This window comes from Urtica dioica, chromosome 4 (assembly GCF_054948205.1).
Source record: "Urtica dioica subsp. dioica isolate 48M chromosome 4, U.dioica_male_clone48M_v1_H2, whole genome shotgun sequence".
Taxonomy (NCBI): Eukaryota; Viridiplantae; Streptophyta; class Magnoliopsida; order Rosales; family Urticaceae; genus Urtica; species Urtica dioica.
In genome coordinates, this window is record NC_142759.1 from 11,301,067 (window position 1) to 11,324,619 (window position 23,553).

Below are 23,553 nucleotides of genomic sequence, written 5' to 3' on the forward strand. Positions count from 1 at the left end.
ATGATCGATCCTAATTCGTTCGATCAAAACCACAAACTTTAATCCAACGGCCAAACACACTCCAAAAGTAGAAGGCAACGGTAATATTTCTGTCATCACATGTATATAAACAAGAACTCGAGCGCTTAGCGCAGAACTCACCCGCCTTTCTTTCTCTCAGTCTCTCTCTCTTTTCGATTGTTAGGGTTTCCTCCAAAATCCTCCTGATCTAGGGTTTCGTCTCCACTGTCGCACTCGCTAGCCGCGTTGCCGGGAAACCTCGACGCCGTCGTCGGTATCTCGCGGCAGATCTTCTAAGCCGGTCCCTCGCAGAGCCAGGGTTGCGGGTTTACTCGTCCGAAGAGCCAATGTTTGGGATCGGTGGCGGTGACGCCCGAGAGAATCGCGCCGGAATAGCGGTCTTCCGGCGATGGCAAGGCTGGAGAGCAGCGCTCGGGTGGAGAGAAGAAGGGACTAGACTTGGTGTATCTTTTTCTTCTGAAATCGTTTCTTAAAGTAAGATTCGCAACATCATACATAAAGATAAGACTTCGTTCACACAAAACACCCTCGTTTCTCTTCTCAATCTGTATCCAATCGCCAATTTTAGGGTTTCGTTGAGAAAAATCCTGATTTAGGTATCTGACTCTCCACCGTCGGCCCGCCGTCGTTCCGGCCGGCCGGGAATCCTAGATGCCTTCGTCGTTATCTCGTAGCCGATCTGCGCGCTGAGCCCTCTCAAAAGCCGGGTTGCGGGTTTACTCATCCGTTTAGCCCTTGTTTTTGGGATCGGCGGCAGTGATGCCCGAGGCAACCACGCTGGCATAGCGGTCTTTCGGCGAGGTCAAGAACGACGCTCGGGTGGAGATATGAGGCTAGACAGGTATATTTTCAAGTAGAAATGTCAGTTGGGGGTTAGGGTTTCATGGGGTTTGACTCCTCCATCGCCATAGGGTTCCCTGCCCAGCCAATCGCTCTCTGCGTCGCCGTCCACCAGAACGCCATCGCCTGAATCTCAGGGCCAATCGTCTGCGCGGACCCCTGGAAAAAGTTCTTAGCAGGTACTCTTTCGCCGCCAAGTCTTGGGGTGTCGTCTCGGCCGACGGATTTTTCCGGGAAGCAAGGTCGCGGCACTTCCAGATCCTAGTTGCGCTTAAGTTGCCGAGAGGGCTTTTTCCGGGGCATCGTGGCGGACATTGACGCACGAGAACCTCGCGCTGGTGATCTTTCAAGCGCGTGGCTGGAGAGCGATCCCTGGTCTGCGAGAATCGCAGTGGAAGTTTGTGTGGGTTTGGCCGGCCGACAGCCACAAAGCCTTTCTATGGTGGGGGTAATTTGAAGGCCTGAACTTTGAAAGGAGACATAATGGGTAATTTTACAAAATTCTGTGACTAAGAAGGTAGAGCAATTAAACAAAATCAGAGTTAAATCTCTCTCTCTCTCTCTCTCTCTCTCTCTCCATTTGCAAAGTGTGGGATATGCACCATGAAATGATATACCATTCTGCTGCATTGGGGCAAGGCAGTGAACGATTTTTGGAGTCCATTTAAGAGTTTCTTTATCTCATGTTTATTTTTCCCCTTAACTATATTCCTTTTGTTTTAGGAACCCATGTATGCTGTAAGAACTTACAAAGAGGTTGCAATCAAGGAGGCACCAAATGGACCAGGTTGTGAACTATCTTGTGCTATAAAGTAAATCATTTGAACTCTTCGTATCGCTGTTTCACTATTAGTAACTTGGTTTTGATTGTTTACTACACAGTTGAGGCAAAGCTACAGGATTTCCAAACATGGAAGATATTCAAGCTTATTGTATGTTATATTCTCTTTGTTCTGCACTCTTTCGCTGTTTGATTAGTTCATTTATTAGTACATTGAATGGTGTTGAGTGTTTACAGATTATTGGAGGTGTTGTGCTTCATCATGACAGTTTCGATGCAGAGATGATGGGAAAGAGACACATTTGGATGGTTCTTGCATATCTCGTATGAAACACACATCAACTAAGAGGTGGGTATTTTGACCCATTTTGGTATGATTATGAAACTGGTTTTGAATAAATTTGTGAAACTGATGTTTATGCCAAATTAGCCAATATTTATTTATGTTTTTGGGGATTGTATTTTCATGAAGCTGCTGCGGGGAAGGAAACAGCCGATGAAATTGACAATGTGACGAGTCGCAGCGCAAATCAAATCTCTAGAGCTCCGATTCATCTCAGTATTTATTCTCCTAATGTTACACAATATGCTCTCTTGCAATTATTTACATTGCTATATAAGACTTATTGCGTTTGATAGATGTGTAATGTAGATATTTTATATATCTAGATGTAAATACAAGCCCTGATTCATTTGTCCTTACATGTATTATTTTTTACCTTGGCAGTTGTGAATATGACTCCTTGAAATCAGTCATCAATTTACTTTTGCACTTCTCTCTCGAAACAAACTCTGCTTTTATGTTCAACACACAATGCCAAACATTTTTTTTTTTCCTTTTCCTTATGCTGTATTATTGTACTCTTCTCAGTCTCATACTGTTGGTCAGAGAAGAATTTAACAAATCATCTTAAATAATATACCTCTCTATTATATTAGTTGATAGTATGAAAATTCATAACTTGTTTTTGCTGAACACAGTACATTTTCTTTGTCTTTCAATGAGCTTTTTCTTATTTTGATTTCTGTGATTGTTGTTAGAGCTTCAGAAACCGTACAGCACCACGGATCAGCTGCGATATCATTATTGTGGATCGGACTGCATTAAAAATCGCTGTAATCGTGGTTTAGTGTTCATTATCAGCCAAGTAGTTCATGATCTTGGGGCTAACCTAAGAGAGGAAATCAGGTACCTTCACTCTACATTTTTTTTAATTTTTTTTTTACTACCATCTTTGAATTTTAAGAATTTCCTTATTTTAAATTTTAAACCTACTTCTACGGTTTCTCAATTTTACCAAGATTCCATTTTTAATTAATATAACGGTCTGTTGAACAAAAAAAAAAACCCATTTCTATATGGTGGTGTTTTAATTTGAAAAGTTTTCGAAATTACTTATTCTTCTTAAACTATCAATTTCTTTTCTTCTATCATATATATTATGAAATATATACTATTATAAATACAATAAGTTTAAAATATAAAGAGGATGAGATACATGTTCTGTATTATGCTTATTGATATCTTGTTTTTTTTTACTCGCTAGCTAGAAAATAATGGAGTTTTGATTTTTTTTTTTTTTTTTTTGGTCATGCAATGCAAACTTAATGCATTGTTCTACTCTTTTTAATACTGAAATGTTAGCATTCGAAATCGTCCAGAGGCTGCAAAGAAGATGCCCATAACACTACATTTCAGTATGCAGGTCTCTATGCTCTTTTGTTATTATTTGACTCTCATACATTAGTATATGCAATGGTGTTTGATGCTTGGTTTACATGTTATTGGAGGTGTAATGATGACAACAGGCCTGGTCCGGCGCAGTAATGTTGAGAGAGAGAGAGCTATAGGTGGCTGCCTTTTTTTTTGTTAAAGAAATTATTTTTACTTTGCCACACTGTTCTTTTGAGACACGTTTTAAAACCACTTGATTTGGTTATTATTTCCTGAACTCATTTTGCATATAAATTCTATATGTTTGATGCTGTTGTGATAGGTGCAGTAGAGTCTTTGCTTATAGTTATGTTATTGTAAACTCAAAGAAATGGAAAGTTCTCAAGGTCTAATATGTACACCACAATCCTGTCCTCGGGGCACTTAAAGTACAAAACGAAGATGTTTTCCAACCCTGTTGTGTGTGTATTTATATGGTTTGTCAATTTTTTTAATGAAATGCGTGCTTCTGTTTTTTAACTGTTTTTATTTTAAATTTTATGAAGGGCTAATATTATTCACGGGCGGTGTTGATCGTTCCTCGTAAGGTTAAGAGCATACGAGTTCCGCTTCATGTGAGTTTCATACATTTTTTTCCGCTTTAACTGCTTTTCTGGTCAGGGACTCAGGGTTAGATGAATCTGAATGTGGTCTGGTATATATTATACACCAAATAATCTGAATGGTGTTTTAAGCTTTGTAGGGGAAAAGAGTTTTGCTTCTGGTGAGATTTATTTATTTTTAACTGAAAGAACTGTGTAGATTTTAGTGTTTTTTTTTTTTTTTTTTTTTTTTTTTTTCTGAACTAAATATTGTAGAAGCATTTGATGCTTTTCTATTGATGTGCAGGTATCTCAATTTGGTTTGGCAGCAGCCCAAATCCTTGTGTATTCTCTTCCGTGCTAGGCATGCGACAAAGGCAAAGTGCATTGGGTAGTGAAACAAGTCATAAGGTTCAGTTCCTATGATTTTCTCTTTGTTGTGAGCGTCTATAATTTTTCTCATTTTTTTTTTTCCTTGACAGGAAATTCAATACGAGTATTTGGTTGAGACTTGTGATGAACAAGACAAGGAAATCAAGGCGGTTAAGTATGTATTCTTTCACTCCAATCTTACGTTAGTAAATCACGAGTGTTTGAGACAAATGTAACACACATGGATTATATGTTGCAGGTTGAGGAGTTGCAGTAGAGGAAGCTTGAAGCAAAGGTAACACCTCTCTCTCTCTCTCTCAACATAATTACAGTCTTAGGTTTGTTCCGTAAGTTTCTATTTTCTTTTCATCCCCTGACGATGTACATGTGTATTGAACTTTCAAGACATTGATGGGCCCGAGAAACAGAGCAAAGAGCAAGCCATCAAGCTGAGTTACTGTTAGGTGCTTTGGATGAATACAGTCTAGAATTGATAGTAAAACAGACAGAGAAACTGAATAATCTGTCAAATTAATCTTAAAACTGCGGGTGCCGAATTAGAGGTCTGTTCTCTGCTTTTGCGAAGAATCTCGATGCTTATTTTTGTGTGAGGTCTTTTTTATTAAATGGATGTTTTGGAGATGATGCAGGCCGTTTATTTTCCCTCATTTTTGGTCGTGGAATGCAAAAAGCAATGAGTATCTTGAAACATTGCATTTACTTTCCAAGTGAACGTAATGCACTATTCTATTTATTTTATGCTGAAATGTTAGCATTCGCCATTGTCCAGAGGCTGCAAAATAAGATGCACGACATTTCAGTATGCAGGTCTCTCAACCCTTTTGTTATTTTTTGGCTCTCTCATTCACTACTATCTGCAATGGTGTTTGATGCTTCAGTTTGTATACCACAAGCCTATCCTCTGGGCCATTAAAGCAAAGAACGAAGATGTTTTCCAACACTGCTGTTGTATGTATTCGATCAGTTTGTCATTTTTTTTTCTTTTTTTTTTTGTGGGTTTCTGTTTTTTATTTTGACTTTTTTGAAGGGCTAATATTATTCATGGGTGGTGTTGATCATCCCTCGTTGAGAGGTTAAGGGCAGTCGAGTTCTGCTTATATTTTATTTTTGCTTGAACTGCTTTCTTGCCAAGCTTGATGAATCTGAATGAGGTCTGCTAGTCTGAATGGTCTTTCAATCTTTTAGGGGAAAAGAGTTTTGCATCTGGTGAGATTTATTTATTTTTTTACTGAAAGAACTGTATAGATTTTTTTTTATCTGAAATCAATTTTGTAGAAGCATTTGATGCATTTCTATTGATGTGCAGGTATGCAGGTATCTCAATTTGGCTTGGCAGGAGCCCAAATCCTTCTGTATTCTCTTCCATGCTAGGCATGTGACAAAGGCGAAGAAGAGACCGATATTGGGTTGTGCGCGTCACAAGTTTCAGTGCCTCTGATTTTCTCGCTGTTGTGTGCGCCTATAATTTTCTCACATTTTTCTTTTGTTCCTTGACAGAAAAATCAACACGAGTCTTTAATTGAGACTCGTTATGAACAAGACAAGGAGATCAAGGCGGTTCAGTCTGTATTCTTTCACTCCAATCTTACCTTTGTTTTCACATTTTAATATATTTGTTAATGCAGCAGATGATGTGTTTACAGGCTGAAACGAGCAAATCAGCCTTAGCTAAGCTCCAATTAGCCAACTCCAAGAAGGAATTTGGAGTTTGTACAACGGACAGAGGTCACCAACTTCCACCTCTATCTTCTCTTCTCTTGTTTGTTTGTTTAAAAATAAAACAATGGTTAACTCCAAATTGATACAACCACATGTCGTTCACAATCCAGAACTGGTATCAATTTGGAGTTATGATGATGATGGTGATCAAAGCAGGAATTCACACATTGGGTGTGTGATGGCATGGAAATTCCACCTTCTGAAGTCTCGATGCGGTAATTCAGTCACTAATCAAAATTCGTGAACTAACAGTGAAGCAGCAAGAGTGGAAAACATACAAGAATATCTGATGGAGCAATATCCAGCCATTTTTGAATCATGTGCAAAGGAAAAAAAAAAAAGAAAAAAGATCACTAGAAGCGTGTTAGAGAGTCGAATGTTGTGGAAAATAGTTACAGAAGCCCACTACAAGACCTGGCCATGACTCTTTAAGACATGAAGTTACTGCAACCGCTTACATACATCATATACAACATCTTACAACGTTTACTCAAAAGTCCAATCTTCTTCTTTTGTAGTCCCAATAATGCGAAGATTCTCGGATTTCAGTGTTCTGCCTCTCTCTCTCTCTCTCTCTCTCTCTCTCTCTCTCTCTCTCTCTCTCTCTCTCTCTCTCTCTGTTTTATTCGTTCATTCATTAGTATATGAAAAATGGTGTATCATGCTTGATTCACAGATTTTTGGAGGTGTAATGAAGTCAGTGCCTGGTTTGGAGCTGGTATAGATGTAACGACGAGAGCGGGAGCTAAAGTCAGTTCCTGGTTTTTATTAGTAATTCATTTTCCCTATGCACCATGAAATGATATACCATTCTGCTGCATTGGGGGCAAGGTAATGAACGATTTTTGGAGTCTATCTAAGAGTTTCTTTATCTCATGTTTATTTTTCCCCTTAACTATATTCCTTTTGTTTTTAGGAACCCATGTATGCTGCAAAAACTTTCAAAGAGGTTGCAATCAAGGAGGCACCAAATGGACCAGGTTGTGAACTATCTTCTGCTATAAAGTAAATCATTTGAACTCTTCGTATGTCGCTGTTTCACTATCTTAGTAACTTGGTTTTGATTGTTTACTACACAGTTGAGGCAAAGCTACAGGATTGCCAAACATGGAAGATATTCAAGCTTATTGTATCTTATTTTCTCTTTGTTTTGCATTCTTTCGCTGTTTGATTAGTTCATTTATTAGTACATTGAATGGTGTTGAGTGATTATTGGAGGTGTTGTGCTTCATCATGACAGTTTCGATGCAGAGATGATGGGAAAGAGACACATTTGGATTGTTCTTGCGTATCTCGTATGAAACTCACAGCAACTAAGAGGTGGGTATTTTGACCCATTTTGGTATGATTCTGAAACTGGTTCTGAATAAATTTGTGAAAGTGATGTTTATGCCAAATTAGCCAATATTTATTTATGTTTTTGGGGATTGTATTTTCATGAAGCTGCTGCGGGGAAGGAAATAGCCGATAAAACTGACAATGTGACGAGTCGCAGTGCAAATCAAATCTCTAGATCTCCGATCCATCTCAGTATTTATTCTCCTAATGTTACACAATATGCTCTCTTGCAATTATTTACATTGCTATATAAGACTTATTGCGTTTGATAGATGTGTAATGTAGATATTTTATATATCTAGATGTAAATACAAGCCCTGATTCATTTGTCTTTATATGTATTATTTTTTACCTTGGCAGTTGTGAATATGACTCCTTGAAATCAGTCATCAATTTACTTTTGCACTTCTCTCTCGAAACAAACTCTGCTTTTATGTTCAACACACAATGCCAAACATATTTTTTTTTTCCTTTTCCTTATGCTGTATTATTGTACTCTTCTCAGTCTCATACTGTTGGTCAGAGAAGAATTTAACAAATCATCTTAAATAATATACCTCTCTATTATATTAGTTGATAGTATGAAAATTCATAACTTGTTTTTGCTGAACACAGTACATTTTCTTTGTCTTTCAATGAGCTTTTTCTTATTTTGATTTCTGTGATTGTTGTTAGAGCTTCAGAAACCGTACAGCACCACGGATCAGCTGCGATATCATTATTGTGGATCGGACTGCATTAAAAATCGCTGTAATCGTGGTTTAGTGTTCATTATCAGCCAAGTAGTTCATGATCTTGGGGCTAACCTAAGAGAGGAAATCAGGTACCTTCACTCTACATTTTTTTTTACTATTTTTGAACTTTAAGAATTTCCTTATTTTAAATTTTAAACCTACTTCTACGGTCTCTCAATTTTACAAAGATTCCATTTTTAATTAATATAACTGTTTGTTCAACAAAAAAAAAATACCCATTTCGATATGGTGGTGTTTTTAATTGGAAAGTTTTAGAAATTACTTATTTTTCTTAAACTATCAATTTTTTTTCTTCTATTATATATATTATGAAATATTTACTATTATAAATACAAATAAGTTTAAAATATAAAGAGGATGAGATACATGTTCTGTATTATGCTTATTGATATCTTGTTTTTTTTTTTACTCGCTAGCTAGAAAATAATGGAGTTTTGATGTTTTTTTTTTGGTCATGCAATGCAAAAAGAAATACATATCTTAAAACATTGCATGTTCTTTCAGAGTGAACTTAATTCATTGTTCTATTCTTTTTTATACTGAAATGTTAGCATTCGAAATCGTCCAAAGGCTGCAAAGAAGATGCCCATAACACTACATTTCAGTGTGCAGGTCTCTCTGCTCTTTTGTTATTATTTGACTCTCATACATTAGTATATGCAATGGTGTTTGATGCTTGGTTTACATGTTATTGGAGGTGTAATGATGACAACAGGCCTGGTCCGGCGCAGTAATGTTGAGAGAGAGAGCTATAGGTGGCTGCCTTTTTTTTTCTTAATAAATTATTTTTACTTTGCCACACTATTCTTTTGAGACACGTTTTAAAACCACTTGATTTGGTTATTATTTCATGAACTCATATTGCATATAAATTCTACATGTTTGATGCTGTTGTGATAGGTGCAGTGTAGTCTTTGCTTATAGTAAGCATTTTATGTTATTGTAAAGTCAAAGATATGGAAAGTTCTCAAGGTCTAAGATGTACACCAAAAGCCTGTCCTCGAGGCACTTAAAGTACAAAAAGAAGATGTTTTCCAACACTGTTGTATGTATTTAAATGGTTTGTCAATTTTTTAATGAAATGTGTGCTTCTGTTTTTTTAACTGTTTTTATTTTAATTTTTTTTTAGTGGCTAATATTATTCACGGGCAGTGTTGATCGTTCCTCGTTGAGAGGTTAAGAGCGTACGAGTTCTGCTTCATGTGAGTTTCATATATTTTTTCCGCCTTAACTGCTTTTCTGGTCAGGGAATCGGGGTTAGATGAATCTGAATGTGGTCTGGTATATATTATACACCAAATAATCTGAATGGTGTTTCAAGCTTTTGTAGGGAAAAAGAGTTTTGCTTCTGGTGAGATTTATTTATTTTTAACTGAAAGAACTGCATAGATTTTAGTTTTTTTTTTTTTTTTTTTTTTTTGTCTGAACTAAATAGTGTAGAATTATTTGATGCCTTTCTATTAATGTGCAGGTATCTCAATTTGGCTGGGCAGCAGCCCAAATCCTTGTGTATTCTCTTCCATGCTAGCATGCGACAAAGGAAAAGAAGATACCGACATTGGGTTGTGAAACAAGTCATAAGGTTCAGTGCCTCTGATTTTCTCTTTGTTGTGTGCGTCTATAATTTTTCTCTTTCTTTTTTTTTTTTTTTTTCCTTGACAGGAAATTCAATACGAGTATTTGGTCGTTGAGACTTGTGATGAACAAGGCAAGGAGATCAAGGCGGTTAAATCTTACCTTAGTAAATCACGAGCGTTTGAGGCAAAGGTAACACACATGGATTATATGTTGCAGGTTGAGGAGTTGCAGTAGAGGAAGCTTGAAGCAAAGGTGACACCTCTCTCTCTCTCTCAACATAATTACAGTCTTAGGTTTGTTCCATAAGTTTCTGTTTTATTTTCATCCCCTGACGATGTACATGTGTATTGAACTTTCAAGACATTGATGGGCCCGAGAAACAGAGCAAAGAGCAAGCCATCAAGCTGAGTTACTGTTATGTGCTTTGGATGGATAGAGTCTAGAATTGATGGTAAAACAGACAGAGAAACTGAATCTGTCAAATTAATCTTAAAACTGCGGGCGCCGAAGTAGCCGACTTACCAGCCTAACTTGATGCTTCTTAGAGGTCTGTTCTCTGCTTTTGCGAAGAATCTCGACGCTTATTTTTGTGTGAGGTCTTTTTTATTACATGGATGTTTTTGGAGATGACACAGGTCATCTAAAGAAAGAGGTAGAAGTAGAGGTATAGATCTCAGAAATTGGGGAACTTTGTTTCTTGTTTTGTATTATTGTACTCTCCCAGTCTTATACCGCTGGCAATTGAGAATTTTAACAAAACTCCTTAAATTATGTTACGTGCTTGAGCAGGATAGGATAGTACGGAAATACGTTGCTTGGCTTGCTGAGCACAGTACATTTTCTATGTCCTTCAATGAGCTTTTTCGTACAGCACCGCTGATCAGCTGTCACATTAGTACTGTGGCGTGGACCACATTAGAAGTAGCTGTAATCGTGGTGTAGGGTCCAATATCAGCCAAGTAGATCAATGGGAGGGTGATTGTGGGGCTAACCTTAAGAGAGAAAATCAGGTACTTAACTCAACATTTTTTTTTTACTAAATGAAATTTTAAGAATTTCCTTAAATGAAATTTTAAACCCATTTCTGTCCAGCTCTCAATTTTGATAGCAGGATTCCATGCTTAATTAATATAACTGTCTGTTCAAAAAAAAAAAAAAAAAAAAAAAAACCCTATTTCTATATGGTGGTGTTTTTAATTTGGAAAGTCTTAGAAATTTGTAACTAATCTTTCTGAAATTATCTTTTTTTTTCCATTATATATATTATTAAAAAAAAGAGTAGTATGAATACAACAAGTTATTATATATGAAGAGGATGCGATATATAAGCTGCAGGTCATATCATTATTTTACATATGTATAGAACTATGCTTTAGTGATATCTTCTTTTGTTTACTCGCTAGCAGAAAATAATAAAATCTTGATAGCATTGAGTTTTGATGTTTATTTTCCCTCATTTTTGGTCGTGGAATGCAAAAAGCAATGAATATCTTGAAACATTACATTTACTTTCTAAGTGAACGTAATGCACTATTATATTTTTTTATGCTGAAATGTTAGCATTCGCCATTGTCCAGAGGCTGCAAAATAAGATGCACGACATTTCAGTATGCAGGTCTCTCAACCCTTTTGTTATTATTTGACTCTCTCATTCACTACTATCTGCAATGGTGTTTGATGCTTCAGTTTGTATACCACAAGCCTATCCTCTGGGCCATTAAAGCAAAGAACGAAGATGTTTTCCAACACTGCTGTTGTATGTATTCGATCAGTTTGTCATTTTTTTTTCTTTTTTTTTTTGTGGGTTTCTGTTTTTTATTTTGACTTTTTTGAAGGGCTAATATTATTCATGGGTGGTGTTGATCATCCCTCGTTGAGAGGTTAAGGGCAGTCGAGTTCTGCTTATATTTTATTTTTGCTTGAACTGCTTTCTTGCCAAGCTTGATGAATCTGAATGAGGTCTGCTAGTCTGAATGGTCTTTCAATCTTTTAGGGGAAAAGAGTTTTGCATCTGGTGAGATTTATTTATTTTTTTACTGAAAGAACTGTATAGATTTTTTTTTATCTGAAATCAATTTTGTAGAAGCATTTGATGCATTTCTATTGATGTGCAGGTATGCAGGTATCTCAATTTGGCTTGGCAGGAGCCCAAATCCTTCTGTATTCTCTTCCATGCTAGGCATGTGACAAAGGCGAAGAAGAGACCGATATTGGGTTGTGCACGTCACAAGTTTCAGTGCCTTTGATTTGCTCGCTGTTGTGTGCGCCTATAATTTTCTCACATTTTTCTTTAATTGTGTGCGCCTATAATTTTCTCACAGAAAAATCAACACGAGTCTTTAATTGAGACTCGTTATGAACAAGACAAGGAGATCAAGGCGGTTAAGTTTGTATTCTATCACTTCAATCTTACCTTAATGAATTACGAGCACTTGAGGAGTTGAAGAAGAGGAATCTTGAAAAGCAAGTGGTTGCAGACATGTTCACGCAGAGCAGTGGCGACGACAGGTACATCGATTTCAAATTAATTGAATATAATACAGAAATTAAAAAAATAATAATAACACCCAGTATGAATGGTTGATGCAAACCTCTCTCTCTCTGACATGGTTTACAGGTCGCAGGTTGAAGAGTTGCAGAAGAGGAAGTTTGAGGCAAAGGTAACACCCCCACTCTCTCTCTCTCTCAAAACATAATTGCAGTCTTAGGTCCATTCTGTAAGTTTCTGTTTTATTTTCATCCCCCGAAGATAAACGTATGTGTATTGAACTTCAAGACATTGATGGGTTACTGTTACGTGCTTTGGCTGGACACAGTCTGGAGATGATAGTTAAGCAGCCAGAGAAACTGAAGAAGAGACAAAGGCTTACTTTTGTAAGATGTCGTTTTTAACATAATTGTTTTGGAGATGACAGAGGCTTTAACTCCCACAAATTATCCTTTTTATATTCTTTGTTTTATATCCATGTGAGAGAGAGACGTGTTTAAATATCTTTTTTCATGATATGCCAGACAATTGGTCAAGCGTACGAATATATGAAGACATTGAACCAACGTCTCTTGTAGCAAGTGGACCGCAAGAGATAATTACAATATGTAGAGTTTTTTTTTTTTTAAGAAATTTATTTTAGACGTGTCTGTATTATCAATTTGATTTTTTTTTTTAATATTTTTTTCTTTGACTGAACGCCAGCTTGTTTCTGACAGTGTGAACGCACAAAAGGAGCCAAGAAACAGGCAATGATGGATCAGCTTCAATACACGAGCTCGTTACTCAAATCTTCAAGAACGAGAATCGCGCACAAGGAAAAACAGGTATGTATATAATTTTCAACAAAGTCTATGTATTTAGTCTTGTTTTCACGTTTTAATATATTTGTTAATGCATAGATGATGTGTTTACAGGCTGAAATGAGCAAATCAGCCTTAAGAATGCTAAGCTGAAATGAGCAAATCAGCCTTAAGAATGCTAAGCTCAAATTAGCCAACTCCGAGAAGGAATTCGGTGTTTGTACAACGGACTGAGGTCACCAACTTCCACCTCTATCTTCTCTTCTCTTGATTTGGTTATTATTTCTTGAACTTATATTGGTTATCACCAACTTCCACCTCTAAACTAGTTCTCCGAGACGCATTTCAAAACCACTTGATTTGGTTATTATTTCTTGAACTTATATTGCATATATATTATACATGTTTAATGCTTGTATTGTTTGCAGTGGAGTGTTTTCTTATAGATGGTAGTTCGTTGATTGTAAACTCTAATCTTTAGTTTGGGAGTTGGGGTAGCGTGTACAACTAGCGTTTAACTCTGGTCTCTAGCTCCTTTTGCTCGACCTTTTCCTTGTTCTTCTTTTCTGGCTTCGCCTATATATATAAAATATAACAAAATGTTTCTATTAAAAAAAAAAGAAAGAAAAAAGAAGACAATCTTTTGTTGATTGATACAACTTTTTTGTTTTCTGCTCATGGCTTACTATTTTTTTTTTTTTTTTAAGGGATTCTATACTTAATGTCATCAACCATTTTTTCTGTCTACAAGCTTTGAGCGAAATAGTATGACATTGTCAATAATGTTGCAGATTTTTAGACACCATGTTGTGATACGAATATGCGTTGGTGTTGAGCCATCATTAGTGGTTATCTTATCACGAGGAGGATAGGACATTGTACTCAGCTGAACTCCTCTATTCAAGGGTGTGTTATTCTTCAATTTTAAATTTACTATATTTTCCTCCTTGTTTGCTAGCTAAGGCTTCGAAAACCCGACTATATTTTCTCAGTTTGGTCTCAGTCAGTGTAGTGGCGTCGCAGCTGAGTGTAATGCTTATCGTGGGAGACTCATCATGAAGTAGGTATGTAGCCGTTTTATCCCTTTGTTTGTCTATTTTATTTTTCTTCATCTTTTTATTATACCTTTTTTGTGTCTTGTTCTAATGTGTTCTCTTCCATAAATTCTCCATTATATTAGGCTATCTTTGCTGTTGTTTTGTCTCTGGGAGCGTCTAGGACTTCAACTTTAGGCTAGGAAGGCAAAATGGATGAAGAAGAGAATATCTGAGGAAATTGGTTCTTCATTCTTTCTATGTTTCAGGTGTTGTATTTCTTATTTTGATCCATCTTGGAATTTGATGGATGGTCTTATACATAATCTACATACGTATAGTGTGTGTGCAGTAAAGTAATGGAAATATATGTATGTAATGTGAGCAGTAGAGCTATGTAACCACCAAATTGCTTTTACTGAAATATATTGGCTTTTGATTTGCTCTTTTCAAATGTAAATTTGATCTGTTGAGTTTGATTATTTCAATATTTTATTTTCCAATACTTGGTAACTTAACTGTTGCCTACAAAGTGTATGTGCTTGTATATTGATTTGCTTTTTTTTTTTAATGTATTTTTTATTTATTAGTGTAGTTATCAATAAACTTAAAGAAGTTTATGTCTCATATTTTCATAGCTTTACTATTGCTTACGAATTACCTAAACTTTGTTCAAGAGTGTAAACTTTGGATAGTTCATTTAGGCCAGAGGTTGGAGATTTTACAGTAAACAAATTATCTTATTGAAGCTCCTTTTGGATAACAGTACACTTTGAGTAGGTTTTATTGTGAATATGAGATGAATGGAGTAGTATGGATATTTCATGAGTAAGATTTTTACTGACATTTGCTTGTATATTATGTTGTTTTTGTGTAGGTATTTGGAGAGCCCTCTAAAGCTTAGTAATGAAAGAGAATACATAAGAAGACCGGATAACTATTAATGCGGACTCTTCTCTTCTCACCCTTGTTCTTCCTTTATAGCTTGTCAAAAGATTGCTTGCGAATTATTTCCAAGGCCAGTTGGTTTCTTCGATCTCTCCTCTGTTAAATTATTCTTTTTTAGCTGTTTTCTAATGTTGTCTTATGACTTGCTACAGGTGGTTATAGATTCGAGAAAGCCGTTTCAGTTTCATGCTTTTCGAAGAAAGCAAGCAGAGAAACAAATGATCCAAGACAAACCCTAGTCAATGACTTCCATACGCACTCGCTTTTGAGTTCTTTGCGTTGTTGGCTTCACTTTGCTGTATCAGAGGGTTATTGCTCACTTCCATTCCCCATGTGTTTGGTGATATGTCGGTTTATTTACTGTTGCTTTCCATTGGATTTTCTTTAAATTCCTCATAATTTTGTTCCTTGTTCATAAATTTATGTTTTTCAGTTCAGGAGAATATGGTCTTACAGCGGCTTCTGTTGATTCTCTTTGCTGCAAATGTGTCTTCACGCTTGAGGACTTGGTATTCTCCGCCACCACCGAGCCATGTGTATGTGAGTTAGTGCAACTTTTTTTTCCTCGTTGTGTGCTCTTCTTTTCATTTTCTTTTTTCTCTTAATTTGGTTTTGTGTTTCCCTGAGATGTTTATTATTTTTAAGTTTCTGCTCCTTGTTTGCGATCATGCTTAGCGCTACGTTACCAGTAATTGAGTTCCGTAAAATCACCATCTCACTGCTGTCCCTTTCCACATCACCTCCGGTCACCGGGCCATCTCAGCTAGTCCGTATTATCCGTGGTGAAGAAGCTCCGATGCCATAGTTCTTGTGTCCAAGATTTTAACCAAAACTTCTGACCACCAAGCCCGGCGCCATGGTTCTGCTGTCGAAGAACCCAAACCGCTCGAATAATCTATTGGGTCAAGCGGTTAAATGGCCAAATAGAACTTAAGGATTTGCAAAATAGCCAAAGTTTATTAAGTATAAGCAAAATAGCCAAGCTGCGATTATTAATCCAGGCAGGATTAAATTTAATCCAGACAAGATATCGGGATTAAATTTAATCCAGGCAGGATTAATTTAGTCCAGAGATTTTATTCAGCCTTAAAATTTAATCATCGACCTTCTCCGATCTTCTTCTTCTCAGACCTCCTTTCAGTCACTGCAATCGCACAGATCTTACCTCCCGTCGGACTCTCCGTCACGGCGGCGAAGGCGAGGAGATCGACGGAGATTCGTGACTCTCCGTCACGCTACGGCGACGAGGCGGGCTTCCTCGCTGGAAAGGTTCGTCGCCGGAGCTCCTGCCCTCCCTCGCCGGCGAGATAGTCGCCGCCGCCCGCCACATGGCCGACCACCGCCCGCGGCCGGACCCCGCGGTGCTGCGCATGGAAGTCGAGATGGTCTTCCCGGTCGACAGAATCCCCGGCGGCGAGGCGATCGAGAGTCTGCAGAGAGTGGTGGTTATTTTGGCTAACCTAATAAAACTATGGCTATTTTGCAAAAGCCATAGTTTGAATTGGCTAGTTCATGCCATTTTTCCTAATCTATTTTGAATTTTTTCTTTTCTTCTAATTTAAAGTGAATTAATAATTTATTTTTGTGTATATTTCCCCCATACTTCTTTCCGAAATTTTCATTTTGTTTGTGAAGCTGCAAGTTGGAAGGTTTGGATGTCCTGGTTTATATGATATGCAAAGGTGCTGGACTCAGTCACGTCTATCGCCACACCTGAGCCGTCTCTGAGGTCAGTGTTTAGTTTCGATCGCCATTTCATTTAATTAAATATTGTTGCTTATTTATTTTTTATTTTTTTGCAGGCCAACTCGAAAGGCTTGTTATTAGTGGTAAGATATGCTTGTTTCCGGTGACTCGATGCTGTTAATCTGGTAAGCTACATTTAGTATTATTACTACTATTCATGTATTATATTTCCAGACCGACTAATTTTAAAAACATATACATCAAAATTTTGCGCTTCCTTTTCAATTTGAATTTGATTTTGTTAATTGATTGTAGGCTTATCAGTTGCTCTCTACGGAGCATTTAAAAAAATCAAAAACAGATTTTGTAATCAGGAATGAAAACAATTAGCTACTTCAAACAGTAGTGCGTTCATTGGTATTATTGAGGGATAGCATGCATTTTAGAAGCCGTTTCACTAGTCCGTAGTCTTTGATTAAGCTTCACTACTTATTTTACGTGCATAAACTTAAATGCTGATTCATGTAACTGTTTCTTATGGCTCTTTTGTTCATTGTTTGTGTTTGGTTCATTGAAATCTGGCTGCCGATTCCGATTCCGATTCTGATTCCCCTAACTGGCTCTATAGGTTAATAGCTGTGCTCTTTTGCCCCATGATAAGTGTGTTTATGCAGAGTTTATAACCTTCTCTACTTCTTCTTTTTGGGCCTAAGATTCTCTCTAATATATATGTATACAATAACTTTTTGTTGGGTTTCTTGTTGGTGGTCTTACTTAAGCTCACGCTTGTTGACTCTACTTTTGTAAAAAGAGCTCACTGCTTATTACTAAAGACGGATTGTATGCAATGGAGTATTTGCATATTGTAAGAATTTCAAGAAATTGTAGAATTTTGTTGATTCTGCTTCTCTTTATTGTGTTCATCGGCATGTTTGTGATCGGAGAAAGTTTTTCAGTTTCATGTTGTCACAAGAAAAGAAGCCCTTGATGAAATAATGCCCAGGACCTAGTCAAGCTGCTTCCATAGGACGCACCTTATATTAACTGAATGCAGATTAAAAAAAAATTACAAATTTATTATACCTTGAAGGAAAACATTTTAATTTATTTTCGTCATATCTTTTTGGTTTTAATATATAATTTTTTTTTCATTCTTCCTATAATTCTTCTATTTCTACCAAACAAGAGTGTTATTTTCCATTTCACAAAAATAAATAAATAAATAAAAATAATGTTTATTTCCTCTTTTTCTCACTTACCAACCAACTTTTCAACGAGCTGAACGTAAGTGAATTGAATTGTATTTCGGTTTTTCTCGTATTCGATAATAAATTGACTATGGTGAAATTACTAAATATCAGAGTGGCGCAGCGGAAGCGTGGTGGGCCCATAACCCACAGGTCCCAGGATCGAAACCTGGCTCTGATATCTCAGTTGGGCTTCCGTTTATTGTTTTTCTCTAGCAATGTGCTTTTTACCAACTACTCTCTCCTTTCCGTTTTTTTTTTTTTTTTTGTTCTTTTTTCTAAGAAAGAAAATTTCTCTGTGCTTCAGCGGATATTTTCGTTACTTTTTTTTTTTATCACACTTTCGTTACCTTTCTTTTTCTTATTGTTCGTACGAGTAGCTGTAAAACACCATGTCAAACTTAATATATTTCAACCTCTTTTTGTTTTTTTAGTGCCGTAAATAAGTTAAGGTGACTATTTACAGAAAATTAACAAAAGGTTAACTATTATACAAAACGCTATAAGTCGAATGGCTATATAGCTAAAAGACCCTTTAAATAATAATAATAATAATAATAATATATTTCAAACATTAGTTCTACTATTTATAATTTTATCTATTATGTTGCGTAAGTTTAAATATATTTTTACGTTTTACCCAATTAACTGCTCTTAATAAATACCTCGGTGTCTACTCTCTATATGCTCTATATTAAATAGCTCGTAGGCTCTCTACGCAGTAGCAAAAGTTTATTATCATTAATTGAATTCAGTGATGATAATCAATCGTCTGCAATGTATCATATATTTTAAAATGTGCAATTAATCGTCCATGCTATTGACTTTTATTTTATTTTCGTAGACATAGTAAACGCTACTATAACAGAGTCTGCAATTGACGATATACTATCATTAGTTACAAGACTTTTTTTTTTTTTTTTGAAGGCTACAAGACTTTATTTCTGATTAAACAATAAATAAACAAAGTAATTTCCATTCGAAAAAAAAAAAAAAAAAAAAAAAAACACAACAACAGGCTCTAGTAGTTTCATGATCACATCCCAACGGACATACATATACATATATGATATATATCTCCCTTGATCCTACATGTATCACAGACCTTCCTTCTTTCTTTCTTTTTTTCTTCTTTTTTTTACCCACATTCACAGTCGGACACTTTCATTCTACTATTCTATCTGAGACCCTAAACACTAGAAATTGTTCAACCACCTGATAAGTAATAATAATAATATCAGGCTAAAAACTCTTTCAATCTGCAACCTCGCAAAAGGACTGAAATAAAGAATAATGAAGTGAAGAGCAAAGAGTGTAGTGTGTGAGCTTATAGGCCGAGATGTTCGCTGCAGAAACTGGAAGGCACGACTTTGAGCTGAATCCTGGCCGTCCATTCCTCGCCAGGCTTCAAAGTGATTGGCCTCATTATCGCCGCCCCATCCACACACACCATCTGCTTGTACTCTTCGTCTCCAATGTCTCCCATCGCTTTCGATTTCTTCTCCCACGGATTCCAAACCACTGTCCAAATTTTTTATGTTATTTTCAATGACATAAACAAAAAAAAATTCTTTTTCTTTTTCTTTTTTCTTTATTTGGCATACCAATATCGGGTAGACCTTCCTTTCGTATCACGTAAGTCCGTTTCTTCTCGTGATCGAGGATCGCGACTGCATTGGGAGCGCTGAGGTAAACGCGGTCCACCTGATTTATAACGTAAAATGTAAAGAAAAAAAATGGTAAAGATCGAGGCTTTTTGTGACGTGTAAACGGGTGTTACCTCGGATTCAAATGTTATGGCGTTCCCTTGTTCGGTAAAGCGTTCTCTTTGACAGAGGTTGTCCAAGTAGTCGAGCGTCTCAAGCCCTTCGATCCTTACTTCGCTGCAATGCACAAAAGACCGTGACTTTAAATAACTAAGGCTTGATTGATGGTTTTAACAAAGAATTGGACATACCTTATGTCGGAGACTGCAAAGTAAGTGCGATAAGCGAATGAGAAGCTGAACGGCTTTCCGTTCACATTCCTAACACGGGATATCAACGTCAGATCTCCATCGTACGAAAGAGACACCCTCAAACGGAACTCGAAGCTGGGGAAATTTAAAGAAAAAAAAAAAGGAAAATTATTACATAAACCAATAAACATCAAACCGTGTCTTCTAAAAAGAAGAAAAAAAGTTAAAGGTGCGTACACGTGAGGCCAGCATTTGAGGTCATCATCGGAGGGTCTAAGAAGAAGATCCACATAAGATTTCCCATTGGAATCGTTCGAGTGCAGAGGCGGAGGATCGTCATCGATCGTCCACATCTTGTTCTTAACAAACCCATGTTCTAAAGACCCTCCATTTCCAAACTAAATAAGCACACAGACATTCAAAATCAGTACTATGATTTTATCGAAGTTGTGAATTGATTGCAATATCAAGAAAAGAAAAAAAAAATTAAGATTATTAATGTTACCTGTGGGAAACAAATGGGTATGCCTCCCCGAATTGCTTTCGGGTGCTTGAAAATTCCCTGCAACCAATAACAGAAAGTAAGAAAAACACAGGACTCTATAGGAATTCATGGTAAACTTGCTTGTTTTCCTGTACAAAGGCATCGAGAATCGGTCAATTTTTTCAAAAATTTCCTGTAGTGATTTCGCTAATGCCACCACTAGCCACAATGAGCAGCTAAAGAACAATTTTTTTTTCCCCAAAAAATTGTTCTTCATCTTGTGTCGTAAAGTACTGATCTTTTTTCTCTCTAGACTCTAAATTTATGACTTGCAATGATGTGTGACAAGATTGAAGACGAGTTGATACAAATTACAAACCTTACTACTCGTGAAGAGGAGTTCTTCGCCGTGCTCGTTCCTCCACGAAGTAACCTGACCACCGTGCAAACTCACCTGTTCACCATTAATTAATTAATTCATAAAAACAAAGCTCTACTCTTTTATTATTATAATTATTATTATTATTGCTTACTTTGGCTGAGCCACCGAGTGGGCTCTTGAGAACAACTTGATCGATCCCATTCCAATCCTTCGTCATCTCGTTCGCTGCCTTGTTGTAGTCCCACACCGTCGCCGAATGACCCATTGTTTTCCAATGAAGAAAAGCTCTCTCTCTCTCTCTCTCTCTCTCTCTCTCTCTCTCTCTCACTGTCAAAATGAGAGACTCATATCGTCTTTGTTAAGTATATCAGATCTGACTGGGATGGTTTTCGGAAAAGCTAGAAGGACCAGATACAGAAACTCACGGAAAAGTGGAGAAAGGAAAAAGTTGGTGCTTGATTGGGAAACAATGGGTTGTGAAAATTAAAATGTGTCACGTTCATGTATTTTTTTGAGATTTCGAATTTAATGCAACGCTTCTTATTTAAATTTCTTTTCTTATCCCTCCTTTTTCTTTTAGGATGAACAACGAAACAAACAAACCCAAAACAATCCCAGTTGAGTAACTGACAATGATGAGTCAACTTCTCCAAAGGATTTATAACCCAAAAAAAAAAAAAGGTAAGCCTTGCACACAATAAAAACGAAACCAGGTAAATGGAATGAAAGCAAAAGAAATGTCTGTTTCACGAGCTTTTATATAAAGAGCAATGGCATAAAGAGTTCTAAAATTTAAAGCTGCCCTTTCGGTACCAGCATCCCATTTTTGAAGTTTCCGTTATATAATATGGAAAATAATGATCAAAAGAATATAAAAAGGTAATGCATTATTTAGGACGTAGGCAAAATCGTGGAAGAAGGTAAGGACACATGACTGAAGAAACATAAAATATAGTAAATAGATAATATTTTAAGAATTGAAGACAAGGAGAGGGAAAACCGGTCTCTATTCTCTCAGTTGCTGAGATCTAATCTAAGAGCGTGGATATATACGAGACGTACATGTTGAATGTACAACTATAGAGTCAACAATTTCAAATATTAAAATGGCTAAAATTTTGTTTTCAATATAGGAATAGAAATAGACTATTTAAGTAAACATTTGAATGAGGTCCATAACTTGGAAAGAAGTTTTAGAGTTGTGTGCTCTGTCTCTCTCCCCTCAAAAAAATGATAAATAATACAGGCGAAAGAGATGAAAAAGACAGCAAAACAAAAATACAATTTTTAGCTTGACCATGTGGACCAAAAGCCAAGTACGTTATATTATGTTGGTAAACGTCCAAATAGTTCTCTCAGATTTTGAAATGGGCAAAGGCTCTATTCGGCAAACTATGATAATTTCATCTGAATTCTATTTTGATTTGATCCCATTTAAATTGTTATTTAAAAAATTGCGTAAAAAACAATTCAAAAAGAAAATCAATAAATTAGCGTTCGATAACCATCTAGTGCATAATATTAGTGTATAGATTACTAGTAATATTATTAATTGAAAGAAAGCAAAATCACTATATTTTAAAATAAAATGTATTTAACTGATAAAGAATTCGTCATCCGGGCTCAGCCCACTAGCTCAACTCGCAAGCCGAGCTGAGAATTGTTCAACGAACCGTTGAATTCTTGAAAGACAAAGTCGAATGAAACACAACTTCATCAAACTACCTCCCTCATTTTGGATCTATGGGTAGTCATGTCATGTGCTAGTTGGAGTGTACAAAATCAACAACGACATGTCTTATGCAATACACGGAGGAGGAAATGACGGAAAAAATCCCTTAAGTTTTAGGAAACAGCTAACATTATTCATATTCTTTATTTTAAACGGTGAAAATCTCTAATCTTGAAAATTACACATTCTGTTGGTCCATACTGCTATATGACGTTAAATTCTTAACAGAATCAACATTTAAACATTTTTTTTGTAAAATAAATCATTAAAAGACTTAAAACAATTCAAACAATGAAAATAAAAACAAAACGTATATACACGAAGGGAAATAAATCATTAAAACATTTGAAACACTTAAAACAAGAGGATTTGAAAACTTCGAGCCCCAGCAGCAAATGGAAGAACCCCAAATAAAAACAAAACCTATATCCACGATGGAAGAATTCGAGCCCCAGCAAATGGAGGAACCCCAAATCGGAGTCGAGCACCGAAATGAAGAGTTTGAGTTCGCCGAAGAGGCCTATCTTGGCCAGGAAGACAACGACGAGGATTCACACCCAAAGCACCCTCAACAATGGTGGGCGTCGGTGAACCAGGCATGTGAAGAAGGCGTGGGTGGTCAAGACGAAGTTTTCAAATCCTCTTGTTTGAATTGATTTAAGTGTTTCAAATGTTTTAATGATTTATTTCCCTTCGTGTATATACGTTTTGTTTTTATTTTCATTGTTTGAATTGTTTTATGTCTTTATGATATATTTTACAAAAAAAAAAAAAAAAAGGTTTAAATGTTGATTCTGTTAAGAATTTAACGTCATATAACAGTAGAGACCAACGGAATGTGTAATTTTCAAGATTATGGATTTTTACCGTTCAAAATAAAGAATAGGAATTATGTAAGCTGTTTCTTAAAACTTAATGAACTTTTGCCGTCATTTCCTCATACACGGAGCTCATAGAATAAATAAAAGAATATAAATTAGCTCAAAAATAGACAATTGCTTTCAATATTACATGTCTCGTTATTCCTCTTTATTCTCTTTGCATTGAGGATGCAAGCTCCTCTCCCTCACTGTATTGTTCAAATTTTCTTCCGAATAAATGAGTTCATTTA

The 23,553-nt window shown here is 36.3% G+C and overlaps 1 protein-coding gene, 1 long non-coding RNA gene and 1 other non-coding gene across 3 annotated transcripts; 2 read left to right on the top strand and 1 right to left on the bottom strand.

Annotated features, from left to right (window-relative positions):
- The first annotated feature begins 682 nt into the window (after positions 1-682).
- On the top strand, positions 683-17,548 carry LOC149400397 (uncharacterized). Its single transcript, XR_016296389.1, has 31 exons — positions 683-1,348; positions 1,585-1,648; positions 1,744-1,793; positions 1,880-1,991; positions 2,115-2,831; positions 3,288-3,348; positions 3,434-4,309; positions 4,381-4,445; positions 4,530-4,565; positions 4,676-5,697; positions 5,789-6,016; positions 6,121-6,225; positions 6,687-6,841; positions 6,927-6,990; positions 7,090-7,330; positions 7,454-9,685; positions 9,766-9,933; positions 10,042-10,691; positions 11,242-11,895; positions 12,003-12,189; positions 12,299-12,341; positions 12,889-12,996; positions 13,072-13,207; positions 13,764-13,878; positions 13,965-14,036; positions 14,153-14,275; positions 14,884-15,024; positions 15,107-15,494; positions 16,590-16,683; positions 16,757-16,825; positions 17,269-17,548. It is a non-coding gene; the product is annotated as an uncharacterized LOC149400397 (long non-coding RNA).
- A 448-nt stretch (positions 17,549-17,996) lies between these two features.
- On the top strand, positions 17,997-18,068 carry TRNAM-CAU (transfer RNA methionine (anticodon CAU)). The gene has a single exon. It is a non-coding gene; the product is annotated as a tRNA-Met (tRNA).
- Positions 18,069-18,893: 825 nt separating this feature from the next.
- Positions 18,894-21,456, bottom strand: LOC149400399 (Galactose mutarotase-like superfamily protein). Its single transcript, XM_089611114.1, has 8 exons — positions 20,862-21,456; positions 20,708-20,782; positions 20,350-20,406; positions 20,082-20,242; positions 19,845-19,979; positions 19,668-19,770; positions 19,492-19,591; positions 18,894-19,408 (listed from the first exon to the last, which is right to left on the bottom strand). Exons 1-8 carry the CDS (start codon positions 20,973-20,975, stop codon positions 19,215-19,217), a joined length of 939 nt encoding a protein of 312 aa, XP_089467240.1. The 5' UTR covers positions 20,976-21,456; the 3' UTR covers positions 18,894-19,214.
- Positions 21,457-23,553: the final 2,097 nt, after the last annotated feature.